General features: G+C 39.4%; 1 protein-coding gene across 6 annotated transcripts in view; it reads right to left on the minus strand.

Moving 5' to 3' along the window:
• CCDC138 (coiled-coil domain containing 138) overlaps positions 1-16,354 on the minus strand; it is a 149,389-nt gene that overhangs the window by 33,221 nt on the left and 99,814 nt on the right. For 4 of the 6 annotated variants that reach the window (XM_037527394.1, XM_037527393.2, XM_054701390.1 and 1 more), the window contains exon 11: positions 10,906-11,022. The exons of the other annotated variants lie outside the window; for them this stretch is intronic. In XM_037527394.1, coding sequence (XP_037383291.1) covers positions 10,906-11,022 — 117 coding nt within the window. The remainder of the gene's footprint in view (positions 1-10,905; positions 11,023-16,354) is intronic. 6 annotated transcript variants of the gene reach the window in all.

Below are 16,354 nucleotides of genomic sequence, written 5' to 3' on the forward strand. Positions count from 1 at the left end.
GGCGTGCAGACCTCTCCTGCCATGCCCACTGCTCCCCTCAGCAGTATATTTTGTTGGTCTGCCTGTTCTGTTCCCCGCTCTGGCTCTGATGAATTCTCTCACCCTCTAGCACTTCTGACTGTACCCAGTGCTTATATAAATAAATAAATAAATCTTAAAAAAAAAAAAAGAAAGACAGTAACCAAAACCAAGACACACCCCACTGATTGGGAGAAAATTTTTGCACACAACACTAATGATAAAGGACTGATCACAAAAATCTACAGAGAGCTGATGAGACTAAACAAAAACCAAGTAAACAACCCAGTCAAAAAACAGGCAGAAGAGCTAAAAAGAAACTTTTCCATAGAGGAAATGCAAATGGCCAATAAGTATATGAAAAAATGTTCAACATCACTTGTAATCAGGGAAATGCAAATCAAAACTGCAATGACATACCATCTTACACCAATGAGAATGGCATTTATTAAAAAAACTAGCAACAACAAATGTCGGCGAGGATGTGGAGAAATAGGAACTCTCCTGCACTGCTGGAGGGAATGCAAACTGGTCCAACCACTATGGGAGCTGTGTGGATTTTCCTCAACCTAAAGATCAATCTTCCATATGATCCAGCAATTTCACTCCTAGGTATTTACCCAAAGGATACAGAAACATTAATTCAAAAGGGTACCTGCACCCCTAGGTTTATAGCAGCACTATTTACAATAATTAAGCTACAGAAACAACCCTAATGCCCAAAAATAGATGACTGGATCAAGAAGATGTGGTACATAAACACAATGGACCATTACTCAGCAATCAAAAAAAGATAAACTCATGCCATTTGCAGCAACATGGATGGAGCTGGAAGGGATCATGCTCAGCGAAATAAGCCAGAAAGAAAAAGAAAAATACCGGATTGTCTCACTCATAGCAGGAATTTAGAAGACCTAAATAAGGGACCAGGAAAAAGACTAATTATAATAAAGTAAAAATCAAAAGCAACAAGCAACTATAAACCGGAGACACACTACAGGGAGGGCGGCGGGGAGGAGGGAGTAGGATCAAAACAAGGGGGCTGGGAATAATATGGGGTCTATAACCAAGATGAAAATGCATACATTGTGCAAAAATGAAAAATGATGTAAAAATGCATTAAAAAAGCCATAAAGTTAAAAAATATTTATGACTGTATTTTTCTAAAAGAAATGGACATTCTACTAGGTAAGAAATTAGAAACAGTAATTTTTCTAAGAATAAATCAGAAGAACAATTGAGACAATGTTCAACCTCAAAACAATTAAGAACATATATAATCATACATTCCTGTCACAGTAATCAAAGGAACTGAGATAAGCTACCGCCTCCATAGGATCTTCATTGTTCTACCATTCCTGAGAAGTGGTTTATCAGTTGAATCTTATAATGTTAGCTTATAAAGTGATCATTTAGGGCTTCACTGCTTTACAGCTCAATATGATTAAAAATCACAGTAATTTTGATGACTTAATAATTTCAGAAGAATAAAATGCTGGGTTAGAATCATGGGTAATTGTCATGGAAATTAAACTAAAACCAGAAAACAGGGGCCTCCCTGGTGTGCAAGGGTTAAAGTCTCAATGACAGCCACTTCGGCCTGAGTTTGATACCTGGCCTGGGAGCTAACACCCATCATGCAGCAGACCCCTTCTGTCTCTCCTGCTGCTCCCCTCAGCAGTGTATTTCAGTAGATCGGCATATTCTGCTCCCCACTCTGTCTCTGGTGAACCCTCTCATTCCCTGTACTTCTGGCCTACACCCCAGTTCTTGTATAAATAAATAAATCTTTAAAAAATAAATATATAAAGGGAAACCATTTCAAACTTATGCAACAGTTTGACTATTGTTGGACTATTCAGAAAGAATTCAGTAAGTTATGAATTCAATTCATAACTTCCTAAGCCAGCAGAGTGTGCGGCTCTGATGACTACCAAAAAAAGTAGCTAGTGATAAAGAATAGTGACCCAGTAATTCCACTCCTATGTATCTACCCAAAGAACATAAAAATATTAGTTCGATAGGAAACCTGCACTCCTAGGTTTATAGCAGTACTATTTATAATAGCCAAGATATGGAAACAACCTAAATGCCCCAGAACAGATGAGTGGATCAAGAAGATGTGGTACATATACACCATGGACTACTACTCAGCAATAAAAAAATATTAACTCATGTCATTTGTGGCAACATGGATGGAATTGAAAGGGATTATTGCAAGTGAAGTGAGTCAGAAGGAGAAAAAGAATTACCAGATGGTCTCACTTATGTAAAATCTAGAAAAACCAAACAAAGGATCAGACAAAGACAAACTGTAAGACTGACCCTTGAAAGCACACAGTAGATCTGAGGCATTCAGGAGGAGCATGTGAGGGGTAGGGAGAGGAGGAGAGTAGAGAATAGGTGGGAAGGAGAGCATGGGGGAGTACAGTGGAGGACTGTGTGCACTCTGCTAATGGGAGAACTATGGTGACCACACCGACAGGAAAGGGGGGGGGGGAAATCCTATATTGTGAAAAAAATAAACAAGGATGTTTAAAAAAACTAAAAATCTTCTGTACAGCAAATGAGACAATAATTGAAATGCAGAGACACCCTACCAATTGGGAGAAAATATTTGCACACCAAACAACTGATAAGGGACTGATATCAAAAATCTACAAGGAGCTTACATGACTCAACAACAAAAAAATCTAGTCAAAAGATGGGCAGAAGAGCTAAAAAGACACTTTTCCAAAGAAGAAATGCAAATGGCTAGCAAGCATATGAAAAAATGCTCAACATTACTTACACTGAGGAAATGTAAATCAAAATGTACATACACACACACACACACACACACACACACAATGGCACACTACTCAGAGATTGAGATCAAAAAAGACAAACTCATGCCATTTGCAGCAACATGGATGGAGCCGGAAGGGATTATGCTCAGTGAAATAAGTCAGAAGGGAAAAGAAAAATATTGGCTGGTTTTACTTATAGGAGAAATATATGGAGACCGAACAAAGGGTCAGAAAAAAGACAAAGCTTGAAGCAGGGGAGGGGACAGGAAAGGGCATAGAAAAGGGGGAAGGAAGATCACAAGGGACTATTGTGATGGTTCATGGGTGAGGTGGTAGTGGGAGCATTTTGGGAACTACGCCTAAGGGGAGTAATCAAATACTGTACAAAAATGATTGATGTTAAGAAAATAAAAATTTAAAAAATAAAATATTTTTTAAAAAAACAATAAAAAAAATCAACAGAAATATTAAGCTTGATTTTTAGGGTTCTATTTATAATTCACAGATTTGTACACGTGACAGTAATAGCTCCATCAAGAACAGGCTCAGTTAAATATTCAAGTAACATGTTGTGTAGAGCACAGAATCCCAACAAGGTCAGCCCTATCCACCACCTGTAATGGGAAGCCCCACTGGAAGGCCAAGGAAATAGCCAGGGTCACTGTGTCTGGCCAACGTCAGGACAATGGGCCCCACAAATCAGTGCATATGATGAAGGTAAGCAAGGTCATGCCAGCAAGTGTAAACCCTTCCTCTCAGACAGTAGCATGTCTGGTGGTTTCTTCCTTCCTATATCTCCTGCTGTCTACAAACTGGCCTAAGAGCCTCTGTAATCCAGTTCAGTCATGGACTTCCAGGCCACTGGGGATCTGCATGGCGTTTCTCTTTATGCACAGTCCCCTTGGCAGAGTACTGCACAGCCAGAAGAGCTCCCTGGTATCACGACTCTCCACAATGCTTTCCTCCTCCACCAACTGGCTGATACATAGCTGTAGCAGGTAGCAGTAGCAGCCCAGGATCAGGGCTCCAGGATAGTGATAGTGTTGAGGATGACAATAACTGTGACCACACACCTGTGATGGCAACTGGGATCCAAAAGAGATATGGTCAGCATATGGGGAGGCTTGCACATTAAGAAGTTTGTGGGGGTTGCTGGCTCAGAAGGCTGGAACTCAGGCTGGACATAATGAGCCATGGCACCACCAGCAGCCTGGGTCTGAGTGCCGTGCAGCAAACCCCATGGCCCAGTTCTGCCTGCCTACCAGGTTCCTTCCACCCCAACAAGATAATTTGTAGCTAGAGAAGATTAGTCTAAAATTTCTATGAAAAGGCAAAGGAACAGAATAGTCAAACCATTTTTGAAAAAAAGAAAAACAAACAAATGAGAAGAACCTTCCCATTATAAAGCTACAAGAATTAAGTTAGGTATTGACAAAATACGTGAATAGTCATATAGATATATGAAACAGAATAGAGAGACCATAAAGTGACCTACACAATTATTTCCAACTGACAATGGTACAAATGAAGAAACACCCTTTCAGTGAAAGGTGCCAGAACTGGACAGTCATAGGAAAAAAAAATTAATCTTCATCTAAGTCTTATGAGTTATACAAAATTAAGATATACACAGACAAATGTAAGATGCCAAGTATTAAACTTCAGTAAAATCTTCATCTATGATAGGACAACAAATTCTTACACTTGACAGCAAAAGTGATCCATTTAGAGGGAAAAGGTGACTAACTGAACTGGACTTTATCAAAATTAAAAGTAATACATCCACTTAATACATGTTAAGTGGATGAAAAGATAAGCAACAGAAAAGAAGAACACATCTGCAAACCACATATCCAACAAAGGACTAGTGTGTAAAATATCTAAAGAACTCTCAACATTCAACAACAAAAAACAAATAGCACAATTAGAAAATGGGTAAAAGACATGAACAGACATTTCATGAAAGAAGATATGCAAATGAAAATCAAACACATAAAAAGCTGTGGTTAGTAATTAGGGAGATATAAGTTAGAACCCCAAAGGAAACAATATACACCTACTGGAATGGCAAAAATGAAAAAGAGTGATAGCACCAAATGCTGCTGAGGACATGGAGAAGCTAAATCACTCATATATTACTGATGAGAATGTAAAATGATACAATCATTCTGTAAGCTTGAAAATTTCCTAAATAATTGTACTTCTGATCATTTTCCCCAGAAAAATAAAAACTTACACAAAAACCTGCATATGAATGTCTATAGTATCTGTAACAGCCAAAAACTGTTTTTCTTTACCCAATGAATGATTAAACAAAATGTAGTATAGCCAGTCCATGGAATACTACTCATCAATAAAAAGGAATGAACTACTGAATCATGCTACACCCTACATGAATCTCCAAATAATTATGCCATGGAAAAAAAGCCAATCTCAAAAAGTTGCATACTGTATAGTTCCATTTACTTCAGCAGTCTTGAAATGCCAAAATTACAGAAATGGAAGTTAGTGGTTGATGGGTTAAAAGAGTGGGTAGGACAGGAGGAAAGAGGGTATGGCTATAAAGAGAAAACAAGAGGAACTTAGAAGTTCACTCAATCGTAACAAGTAAAAAGGTGAATAAACTAAACAAATTGACCTTTCTTAGATCCAACAGAGAAGAGTGATCACAGCACAAACTCCCAAATTTAGTGAGATAGACAGGTAAATAAAGAGAATGTTAACTTATTAGCGCAGAAACCCAAGCGCTGTATCCTCCACAGGAACTGGTCCCAGGGTAGGAAAGTTTGAATTATCATAAAATTATAATGAAAATTGCTGGAGGTCCATAGAGAACAAATCAGAGAGCTGAAAACGACAGGTACCTTTCTTTTCTAGCCCTGACCCCAGATGCCCAAGAACTGGATTGCCACTTATTAACTCATTTTTTAAGGAGGGAGTGACAGTGGCCAAAGACGGCTGTCTGTATGACTCAATTTCCTGAGCTGGCAGGCAAGAACGTGCCAGTCTCCATGTCATGAAGGCCACGCTGTCTCTCAAATCATGAGGCTATGTTCCTGGAGACATTTAAACTGGTACCTTACCAACAGGAGCACCCAGCATCTCTCTGATTGCCTCTGCCTGCCCCCTGGGATTGTGCCCATCACCCCATACTGCACTGACACTGGCAGACCATGATCAAAAATCTGGAGGGTGAGAGGCCCACAATATTAACTGGAGGGGAGCTGACAAAGACACCTACAAATGGGGTGCTCCACCTCCTGGAGCAGACAAGAAATTGAGGCTGGGGCTAGGTCAGCAATCAAATTGCAATTTATGGTTTCTCCGTAGGCTTCGGAAGCGAAACAAAAAACGTGCTATTGGGGTCAGGCAAGTACTTGGCGCCATGGTACTTGACCAGGACTCCCCAGTGGCATCCGGATGGGTCAACTTAGCCCTAGAGAACCTGAGAGCCAAAGACGGGTAAGAATGTAGCCATCCAGACCAACCTAAGACAGCGGTCCGGACCAAGTGCGCCGGATTAGCGATGACGGGTAAGGCTGGTCACGGAATATGCCAACCTAAGACAGGCCAGGTGTCTCATTTAAAAGAAAAAAGGGGGAGATGTCCGGAGCCGCCTGGAGCATGCGCCGTGTTGCGCAACACACGTGCCATTAATTAGTTTTCGCTTTACCGTTTGCCTGCTGAGAAACCACAGGTGTTTCCTATTAATCAAATGAGATTGGGAGGTACGATGGGAGGAGCTACCAGGATATAAGAGGAGAACCACGAGAAGGTCAGGAGGTCATTGCGAGAGGTTATTGCGAGAGAGTTTATTGCGAGAGGAGCAGAGAGTAAGCCAGGGAAGAAAGAAAGTCAGGGAAAAGAAAGATATGTAAAAGTAGTAAAAGGAAAAATAAAGAAGTAAATGCTAAAAAAAAAAAAAAAAAAAAAAAAAATTGCAATTTAAGGAGGATTTGGCCGTGGACATGGGAAGCCCCCTCAGAGAAGTTGGAGAAAGTTTTGGGTTAAATAAACCTGCAATCAGAAAAAATTAAAAATAAAAACAATACACAGGATCAGTCAATGTAAGTTTTCACATTTTGTTAATTTTAGCTCCAGGATGTCTATCAGATTCTCATAGTGAAATGTAGATAAAAGCCCCAATGCTTCAGGTAGGAAGAGGAAAAAAGTAACCATTTTAAAACACATCACATATTTTGTTCAGAACAAGATTCATCTTCAAGAGAAACTACCTTAGCAGAGCCTAACTTAATGGGTTTTATCAGAGTCTAAATGATTTACAGGGAGGGAAATTTGAACTCCAGCCACTCTTCTACATAAAAAAAGGGAAATAAATAAATCTCCTTCCTCAAGGGGAGGAAAACATAAAAATAAAGAACAAGGTAAATAAACAGAAAACAGTAACAACTATGATACATATTAATCCAATGATTATCAATAATCATTTTAAATAATAAGTCAAAAATACACCAATTAAAGGAGATAGAAGCAAAATACAAGAGGGCCTCCCTGGTGGCCCAGAGGGTTAAGATGTAGCACTATGAAGCTACCCACAGCCACTGCAGCAAGAGAGGTGACCCACATGGCACAGCAGACCTCTCCTGACTCGCCTGCTGCTGCCCTCAGCAGTGTATTTCAGTCAGGAGATAGAAACAAAATACAAGAGGGCCTCCCTGGTGGCCCAGGGGGTTAAGATGTAGCACTATGAAGCTACCCACAGCCACTGCAGCAAGAGAGGTGACCCACATGGCACAGCAGACCTCTCCTGACTCGCCTGCTGCTGCCCTCAGCAGTGTATTTCAGTCAGCCTGCTGGTTCTGCTCCCTACTCTTGTCTCTGGTGAATCCTCTCACCCCCTGCACCTCTGGCCTACATCCCTGTTCTTATATGCATAAAATAAATAAATCTTTAAAAAAAAGAAAGAAAATACAAGATTTAATTACAAACACTGTGAACAAGAAACCCACTTTAAATATAAAGGCATATAAATTGAAAGTAAATGGAAAGATAAGCCATGATGACACTAATAGAAAAAAGCTCGACTAGGGCCTCCCCGGTGGCGCAGCGGTTGAGCGCTGGGTTGCGAAGCTGCCCGCGCCCGAGGAGCCGGTTCGATCCCCGGCTGCTCCCCGGCCACCGGAGGAGGGTCCCACATGGCGCGCAGACCTCTCCTGCCGCCCGCTGCTCCCCTCAGCAGTGTACTTAGGTCCTTCTGCCTGCTCTGCTCCCCGCTCTGGCTCTGGTGAATTCTCTCACCCTCCCGTGCTTCTGACTGTACCCAGTGCATGTATAAAAACAAACAAACAAACAAATAAATAAAGCATGCCTCTATAAAAAAAAAATATAAAAATAAATAAAAAAAAAATCTAAAAAAAAAAAGAAAAAAGCTCGACTAGCTATATTAATTTCAGAGGGACTTCAGCAGAAACATTAATACATAGAGGGGATTACATAATGGATAAAAATGTAAATTCTCCAGGAATACATAATTTCCTGGGTATGATAACTTTTTAGAAAAAACTCAAAGGCATAATCTTTGACAAATAAGTAAGGTAAACTTCATTAACACTTCTGCTCTGTGAAGTGAATGAGAAGACAAATCACAGATTGGGAGAAGAAAGTATTTTCAAAAGACAATTTTTGATAAAGAACCATTATCCAAACTAAAGAAAGAATTCTGAAATTTCAACAATAAGAAAACAAAGCAACCAATTAAAAAATGGATGGAAGACTTGGACGTCTCGCCAAAGAAGACATGCCAATGGTAAACAAGTATATGAAAAGATGCTTAATAGTATATGTCACTAGGGCTCTGCAAATTAAAACAAAATACCACCCAATACCTTTTAGAATAAGCAAAACCTAAACCATCTGCCACATCAAATGCTGATGAAGATGTGGAGCAACAGGAACTCTCATTCATTGCTGAAAAAGGCAAAGCTACGGAGACAGTAAAAGAATCAGTGGTTTCCAGAGGTTAGGGATGAGAGAAGCCGAGCGCAGAGTTTTTTTAGGGCAAACTAATTTTAGTAGCAAATTATTCTGCATGATACTATAATGGTGGTTGCCATTATACACTTGTCAAATCCCATATAATGTACAACATTAAGAGTGAACCCTAATGTGTACTATGGGCTTTGTATCATTGATAATAATGTATCAATGTATCTAACAAATATCCCATTCTGCTTCTGGGTACTGAGGAGGCAGTGAATGTGGAGGGACAGGTAGGATATAGGAAATGTCTGTGCTTTCTGCTAAATTTGACTGTGAACCTAAACCTACTCTAAAAAAATTAAGCCTGTATATAAGGAAAAAAATAACATGAGGAATCTTAATCATGATAGAATGGTTCTGTATTTTGACTGTATCAATGCCAACATTATGGTTGTGATACTGTACTGACAGGTAAGATGTTACCGTTGGGAAAGTGAATAAAAATTGTAAGATAGCTGTTTGCATTATTTCTTACAACTACATGGGAATCTAAAACTATTTCAAAACAAAAAGTTTAATTAAAAGTACACATGCAATTAGAAAACTGATAAAACTAAAACAACAGAAGTCCATCATAAATATTAAATAAATTAATGGAAGAGTTGTGAGAGTGCTATCTTTCACTAGAAAAGTAGTTGGAGGTCAGCAGTATTATCACAATAGCACACAGTGCGAGGTGCTGAGAATAAATCTGAAGACAACAAAAATAAAATATAATTATCTGAAGGAAAATGGGATGAATACTTAGAAGATAAAGTGTCTAGATTTTCATGGATGAAAGCAGTCAACCATTTTCAGAAACCATTATACAAATAATAAAATCCAATAGATTTTAAGAAGATAGTGACAATAATTGATCTAATAATTTATGTAACTTAACTTTGGTATGACACATAGTAAGGACCAATAAATTAACCATTATATTCTGTGTGTGTGCACACACACGTACATGAACATGCTCATATACTTATTCACATGCACCACAAAGGCAAATATTTAGGATGTTGTCTTGGGAAAGAAATTTTTTCTTAACCTTAGTCATCACACTACTTAACTGTCAATACTGCAATGAATTTTTTTTTTTAAGATTTATTTTTTTTTATACAGGATCTGGGGGTACAGACCAGAGGCACAGGAGGGTGAGAGGACACACCAGAGACAGAGCAGGGAGCAGAACAGGCAGACAACAGAAATACACTGCTGAGGGGAGCAGCGGGCATGACAGGAGAGGTCTGCGGCACCATGTGGGATTCTCGCCAGCCGGCCAGGATAGAACCCGCGTAGCCGAGGCTGTGGACAGCTTTACAGCGTGGCACTCAACCCGCTAGGCCACTGGGGAGACCCTGCAATGAATGGTTTGGTCGTCGCTTCCAAGAATAAACTATCTGAGTACATATTTCTGTTTCTCCTTTTTTAATGAAGTGAAAGCTATTAAGAGCATTTGTCAGTATTAACTGGAAAAATAAAATTTTACAAACCTACTAGAATTCATAGTAGAAATGATTAGACACATAACTTGAATTAAATGATCCTTACAATAAATAGGCAAAATATACCATTCATTTTATAAGATGCAGAAATATTTTTTGTCAATGATTATTATCATTGTAATTATTATTGTCATTGTCTTGTTTAGCTATTGTGTATTTATTGGCACAAACAAAAGAAATACTGAATTCTATAATCTTCAATAGAATATAAAAATTAGAAATTAATTAAATTATAGTGAGACTCCTTATTTATACAATTCTGAAACTCAAAAAACAATGTTCAATTGAGAAATAAGATATATTTCTTATATGATATAAGATATATCTTCTTGATATAAGATACATTTTATAGAAGATATCTCTTATTTCATACATATATTTATTATATATTTCTAATATGTTTCTTATATAAAAAATAAGATATTTCTCAATCTTATTGAGAAATAAGATATATAAAAGAAGAAAGAGTAATAAAAAAAAAAGCAAGGGAAGCAAGGAGAAGCCCAAAAATATAAATAGGATACATGTAAAAAAAATTATGAAAAACAAGATCAAGAGAACTAATACTAAAAGCATAATTTGAAGACAGCCTCCTATTAATCAATTACCTGTGTCCCAGCATCTAGCTGCCTTAGAGACCAATATATAAATTTTACAAAAGGTTCGTGAAGTTTGGCATTCACAAATGGCATCCACTGTAGCTGCTCTGTCATCCCAGGCAAAAGCTAAAGACAAAACAGGGAGGAAAAGAAACACACAGTATTTTTAGATATCTAAAAACAATTGCAACACTTTTCCAAGAAAAAAGAATTCTCTAAAAAAACCTTAACTTAAAACCATACGTAAAATGGTATAAAAATATGTATTTGAGGGCCTCCCTGGTGGCGCAAGGGGTTAAGATGCAACCTATGAAGCTATTTGCAGCTACTGCAGCACCAGTTTGATCCCCGGCCAGGGAGATATCCACATGGCACAGCAGACCTCTCCTGACTCGCCAACTGCTCCCCTCAGCAGTGTATTTCATCAGTGTGCCTGTTCTGTTCCCCACTCTGTCTCTGGTGAATCCTCTCACTCCCCCACATCTCTGGCCTATACCCCAGGTCTTGTATCATAAATAAATAAATATTTTTAAAATACGTATTTGAATTTTTAACTATGTATTTTCTGTGTACCAACAATAGTACAGCAAGGATTTTAAGGTGATAAATTTAAATATATGTACTCTCTGAACTGTAAACTGTTAAATAAGATATTACTATACACATTTACATGCAAACAAATTCAACAACCTAGAGGAAATGGACAGATTCTTAGAATTACAGAATCACCCAAGTCTGGATAGGGAAGAAATAGAAAAACTTAACAATTACAAGCAAGGAAGTCGATACCACAGTCAAAACTCTCCCCAAAAAACAAAAGTATAGGACCAGATGCCTCGTCACAAGCAAGTTCCACCAAACTTTCAAAGACAAACTAATACCTATCCTGCTCAAATTCTTTTCAAAAATTGAGAGAGAAGGAATACTTCTGAACATATTTCATGAGGCCTACTTTACTCTAACACCAATACCAAACAAAGACAACACACAAAAAGAAAACTACAGACCAATTTCCCCTAATGAACACAGACACAAAAATTCTCAATAAAATAGTGGTAAACTGAATCCAACAATGCATTTATAGGATTCTACAACATAACCAAGTAGAAATTTCACCTAGAGATATGAGGTTCAACATCCAAAATTAAATCAATGTAATTCACCACAGCAAAAGATAAAAACCATACGATCATATCAATAGATACCAAGATAGCACATAAGATCCACATCCACTTATGAAAACCCTCAAAAATCTGGGAATAAATAGAACATACTTTATTATAATAAAAGACATAGATGACAAACCTACAGATAATGTCATCTTCAACAATGAAAAACTGAAAGCTTTCCCACTTAGATCTGCTACAAGACAAGGGAATCTACTCTCACCACTACAATACATAGTATTGGAAGTTCTAGCTAGAGCAATGAGGTAAAAGAAATATACAAAAGAAATCAAAATTGAGAAAGAGGTAAAGTTATTTGCAGACAATGTGATAATGTATATAGAGAAGAACTTTAAACACCCCATGGAAAAACTAATTGAAACAATAAACCACTTCAGCAAAGTGGCAGGTTACAAAAATCAGTTGCCTTCCTATATGAAAGCAATGAGTTAGAAGAGGAAGAGATTTAGAAAATGATCCCATTTACAATCACAACAAAAATATTTGAAAATTAAATCCTAAGAGTAAACCTAACAAAGAAGGTAAAGGACCTATACAAAGAAAACCATAAAACACAGAAATGGAAAGATACTCCCTGTTCATGGAGAAGAAGAATCAGCTTTGTCAAAGTGGCCATCTTACCCAAAACAATATACAGATTCAATACAATCCCAAAATAAATTTTAATATCTTTCAAAAAAACTGAATAATCATTACTGAAATTCACATGGAACCATAAAAAACACTGAATAATCAATGGTGTCCTGACAAAAAAAAGAGGTAGAATGAAGGTATCACACTTTCATACTTCAAACTATACTGTAAAGCCATAATAATTAAAACTGCATGGTACTGGAGCAAAAACAGACACACAAACCAACACAATATAACTGAAAGCCCAGAAATAAAAACACACATTTGTGACAACTAATACAGAACAAAGGATTACATACACTGCAAATTACATACACTGCAAAAAGGAAAGCCTCTTCAATAAATGGTACTGGGACAGCCCATGCAAATGAATGAACTAGACCACTATCTTACACAAAAATCAACTCTAAATGGATAAAATACTTGGGTATAAGACCTAAAAACCATAAAATCATAGAAAACCTAGGCAAAAACAAAATAATCTTCAGTGATGTCTTTGCAGATTTGTTCCCAGCAGCAAGGAAAACAAAAGAGAATATAAACAATTGGGACTACATCAAACTAAAAAGCTTCTGTACAGCAAAAAAGCGAAACCAGAGACACCCTGTTGAACGGAAGAAAATATGTATACCATACATCTTGACAATGGACTGATATCAAATATCTACAAAGAAGTCATACAACTCAACAAAAAGAAAATAACCCAATCGAAAAATGGGCAAAGGCGTTTAATAGGCACTTCTCCAAAAATGACATACAGAGAGTCAACAGGCTCATGACAAAATGTTCATCTTCGCTTACCACCAGGAAAAAGCAAATCAAAACCACAATGAAATACTGTTTTATACCAGTGAAAATGACCCATATCAAAAAGGGCAAGAAACAAGTGCTGGCCAGGGTGTGGAGAAAAAAGAATCCTCTTATACTGTTGGTGGGAATATATATACTGGTCCAGCCCCTATGGAAAGCAGTATGGAGGTTTCTAAAAGATTGAAAATTATCTGCTATATGACCCAAAAATTTCACTTCTAGGTATCTATCCAAAGAATACAAAAACAGGGGGGCGGAGCAACATGGCGGCGAGGAGACGCTGCCAGTAAGATCTCCCATTAAAACAAGTGAATAGGGAGGAAAAGCGGCAGGTCCCAGTGAGAACTGGGACACGGAAGATAAACGGGTGACGCCAGCAAACTACCCGAAGAAGAAAGTGGCCATAAAAGAGGACTAGAAGGGAGGGAAGCGCAGAACCCTGCTCCCCTCCCCCACCCACAGAGGCAGCACTCTCCGAACCGCAGAGAGGAGGAAACAACAAACCAAAACGGCCCACAAGAACAAACGAGGCAGCAAGCAGGACTGTGAGCGGAAAGGAACTATTGCAGCCACCACACCCCGTGAACGGGAGCTGAGGCGAACCCTGCAGGATCTGCCACCGCGGTGAGCGAACGGCTCCGGGCGCCATTAGAGAAGAACAAAGACCCCGGGAGACGCGCACACAGCCCGGGCTGCCGGTAAGCTGGCGCGGAAACGCGGAGTGCTCGGCGCGCTTGAAAAGCAAGTGCAGACCTGGATCGCGGCTGCCCAGGTCCCCGCGCCTGCGACCTAGGCTTGCGGGGAGACGACCTAGGCTTGCGGGGAGACGCGCGGAGGTCCTCACTGAGGTGAAGGTCCCTCCCTGAGTAAGCAGGATCCAGGCACCCAGGCACGGGAGCGGTGCAAAAGGCGCCATTCCCGCGCCACTGAACTGGGCTACAGCCCGCGTCCTGGAACTGAGGGCTTTGAACTGAGACCCGGGGCACGAAAATTCGGGGCGTGGTTTCTCCACGACGGTGGGGCACAAGGCAGACACAGCACCCCAAAGCTGTTGAGGTGTACCCTACCATTCCCGCTCTGTTCTCTGTCCCACGGGGTGGGGGGAGGCGAAAAACAGCCCCCCAAGGACAATAGGAGAGATCTCTGGCGCCACCTAGTGACCAGGAAAAAAAAAGTCACTAACACCCTATAAAACAGGACATTTCTTAAGACTGCTTGAAAAGGGCAGAAGGTTTCTGGAGGACCCAGTGGCCAGCCGGGAAGTTATTCCACGCCAGGCCCCTTCCGACCAGCAGTCTGAGCCCACAGAGGGAGCAGGCACCCACGTCCGGGGCAGACCGGGTGCGCAGAAGAGTGTGCCTGAAACCGGAGGCGCAGGGACTGCATCCCGCTTCGCCATTTGAGAACAGGGACATTTCTTCAGTAAAAACTGCCTAAAACCAGCAGAAAGCTCCCCCAGAAGACAGAGATGGCTCCTGGAAGAGCCAGAGGGGAGCGGAGAAGTTCACCCAAGATGTCAGTCAGTCCGAGCAACACAGTGTCCCAACGCATACGACAAATTAGAAAACAGACAGTAGGGAGTAGAAGAACCACACGCAACCTAAAAACTCCTCAGGAAAGAAGCACACCACAAAAAGAAAACCACTCCCCAGATTGCAACGACAGCAACTTGGAAGAACTTCTGAGCCTTCCAGAAAGAGAATTTAAAATTGCCATGATTAAAAAAGTGATAGATCAGAAGAAGGAAATTGAGTCCCTAAAGAGGGAAGTAAGAGAAATGCAGGAGATCAAAGAATTAATGGAGGAACTAAAGAACTCTGGGAAAAACAATGAAAGCAGAATAGATGAAATGGAAGAACGAATAAGTAATCTTGAAGACACAGAAATAAAAAGAACCAAAACAGAAAAGGAAAGAGAAGTACGAAGGAAAAAGAATGAAGAAAGACTTCGGGAACTATCTGACTCCATGAGGAAAGGAAATATAAGAGTTATAGGAATTCCAGAAGGAGAGGAGAGAGATATAGGAACAGAGAAAATATTCATGGATATAATTGAAGAGAACTTCCCAAATGAGAAGAAGGAGCTGAAAATTGATATACAAGAAGCAAGAAGAACACCAAACTTCCACGACGAAAGGAAAAACACAGCAAGACACATAATAGTAAAGCTCCCAAGAATCCAGGACAAGGAAAAAATAATGAAGCTGACAAGAGGGAAGAAACAGATAACATTCAAAGGAAAACCAATCAGGCTGACATCAGACTTCTCTGAAGAAACACTACGGGCAAGGAGAGAGTGGAGGGACATAGTCAACAGACTCCAAGAAAACAGATGCCAACCAAGAATACTCTATCCCGCAAAGCTCTCTTTCCTCCATGAAGAAAGAATATGGACCTTCCCAGACAAAGAGAAACTCCGGAATTTCATTGCGACTAAACCCCACTCCAAAAAATACTACAAGGAATCCTAAAGCCAGAACCTCAGAGGGACGAATAACAACGAAAGAAGACCAAAAAAAAAAAAAAAAGTTATTAAAAGAATAAATAAATAAAATCAAAGGAAAGACAAACATAATGGCAAATACAGATGCTAACATATCAATATTAACTCTAAATGTAAATGGACTAAACTCTTCAATAAAAAGACACAGAGTTGCAGCCTGGATTAAGAAACAAAACCCAACCTTTTGCTGTCTCCAGGAAACACATTTAGCTACAAAAGATAAAAATAGGCTCAAAGTCAAAGGATGGAAAACAATCCTACAAGCAAATGGGCCAAAAAAGAAAGCAGGAACAGCTATACTTATATCAGATAAAACAGACTTCAAA

This window comes from Talpa occidentalis, unplaced genomic scaffold, assembly GCF_014898055.3.
Source record: "Talpa occidentalis isolate TD23 unplaced genomic scaffold, MPIMG_talOcc4v2.1 talOcc4.5, whole genome shotgun sequence".
NCBI classification, from domain to species: Eukaryota; Metazoa; Chordata; class Mammalia; order Eulipotyphla; family Talpidae; genus Talpa; species Talpa occidentalis.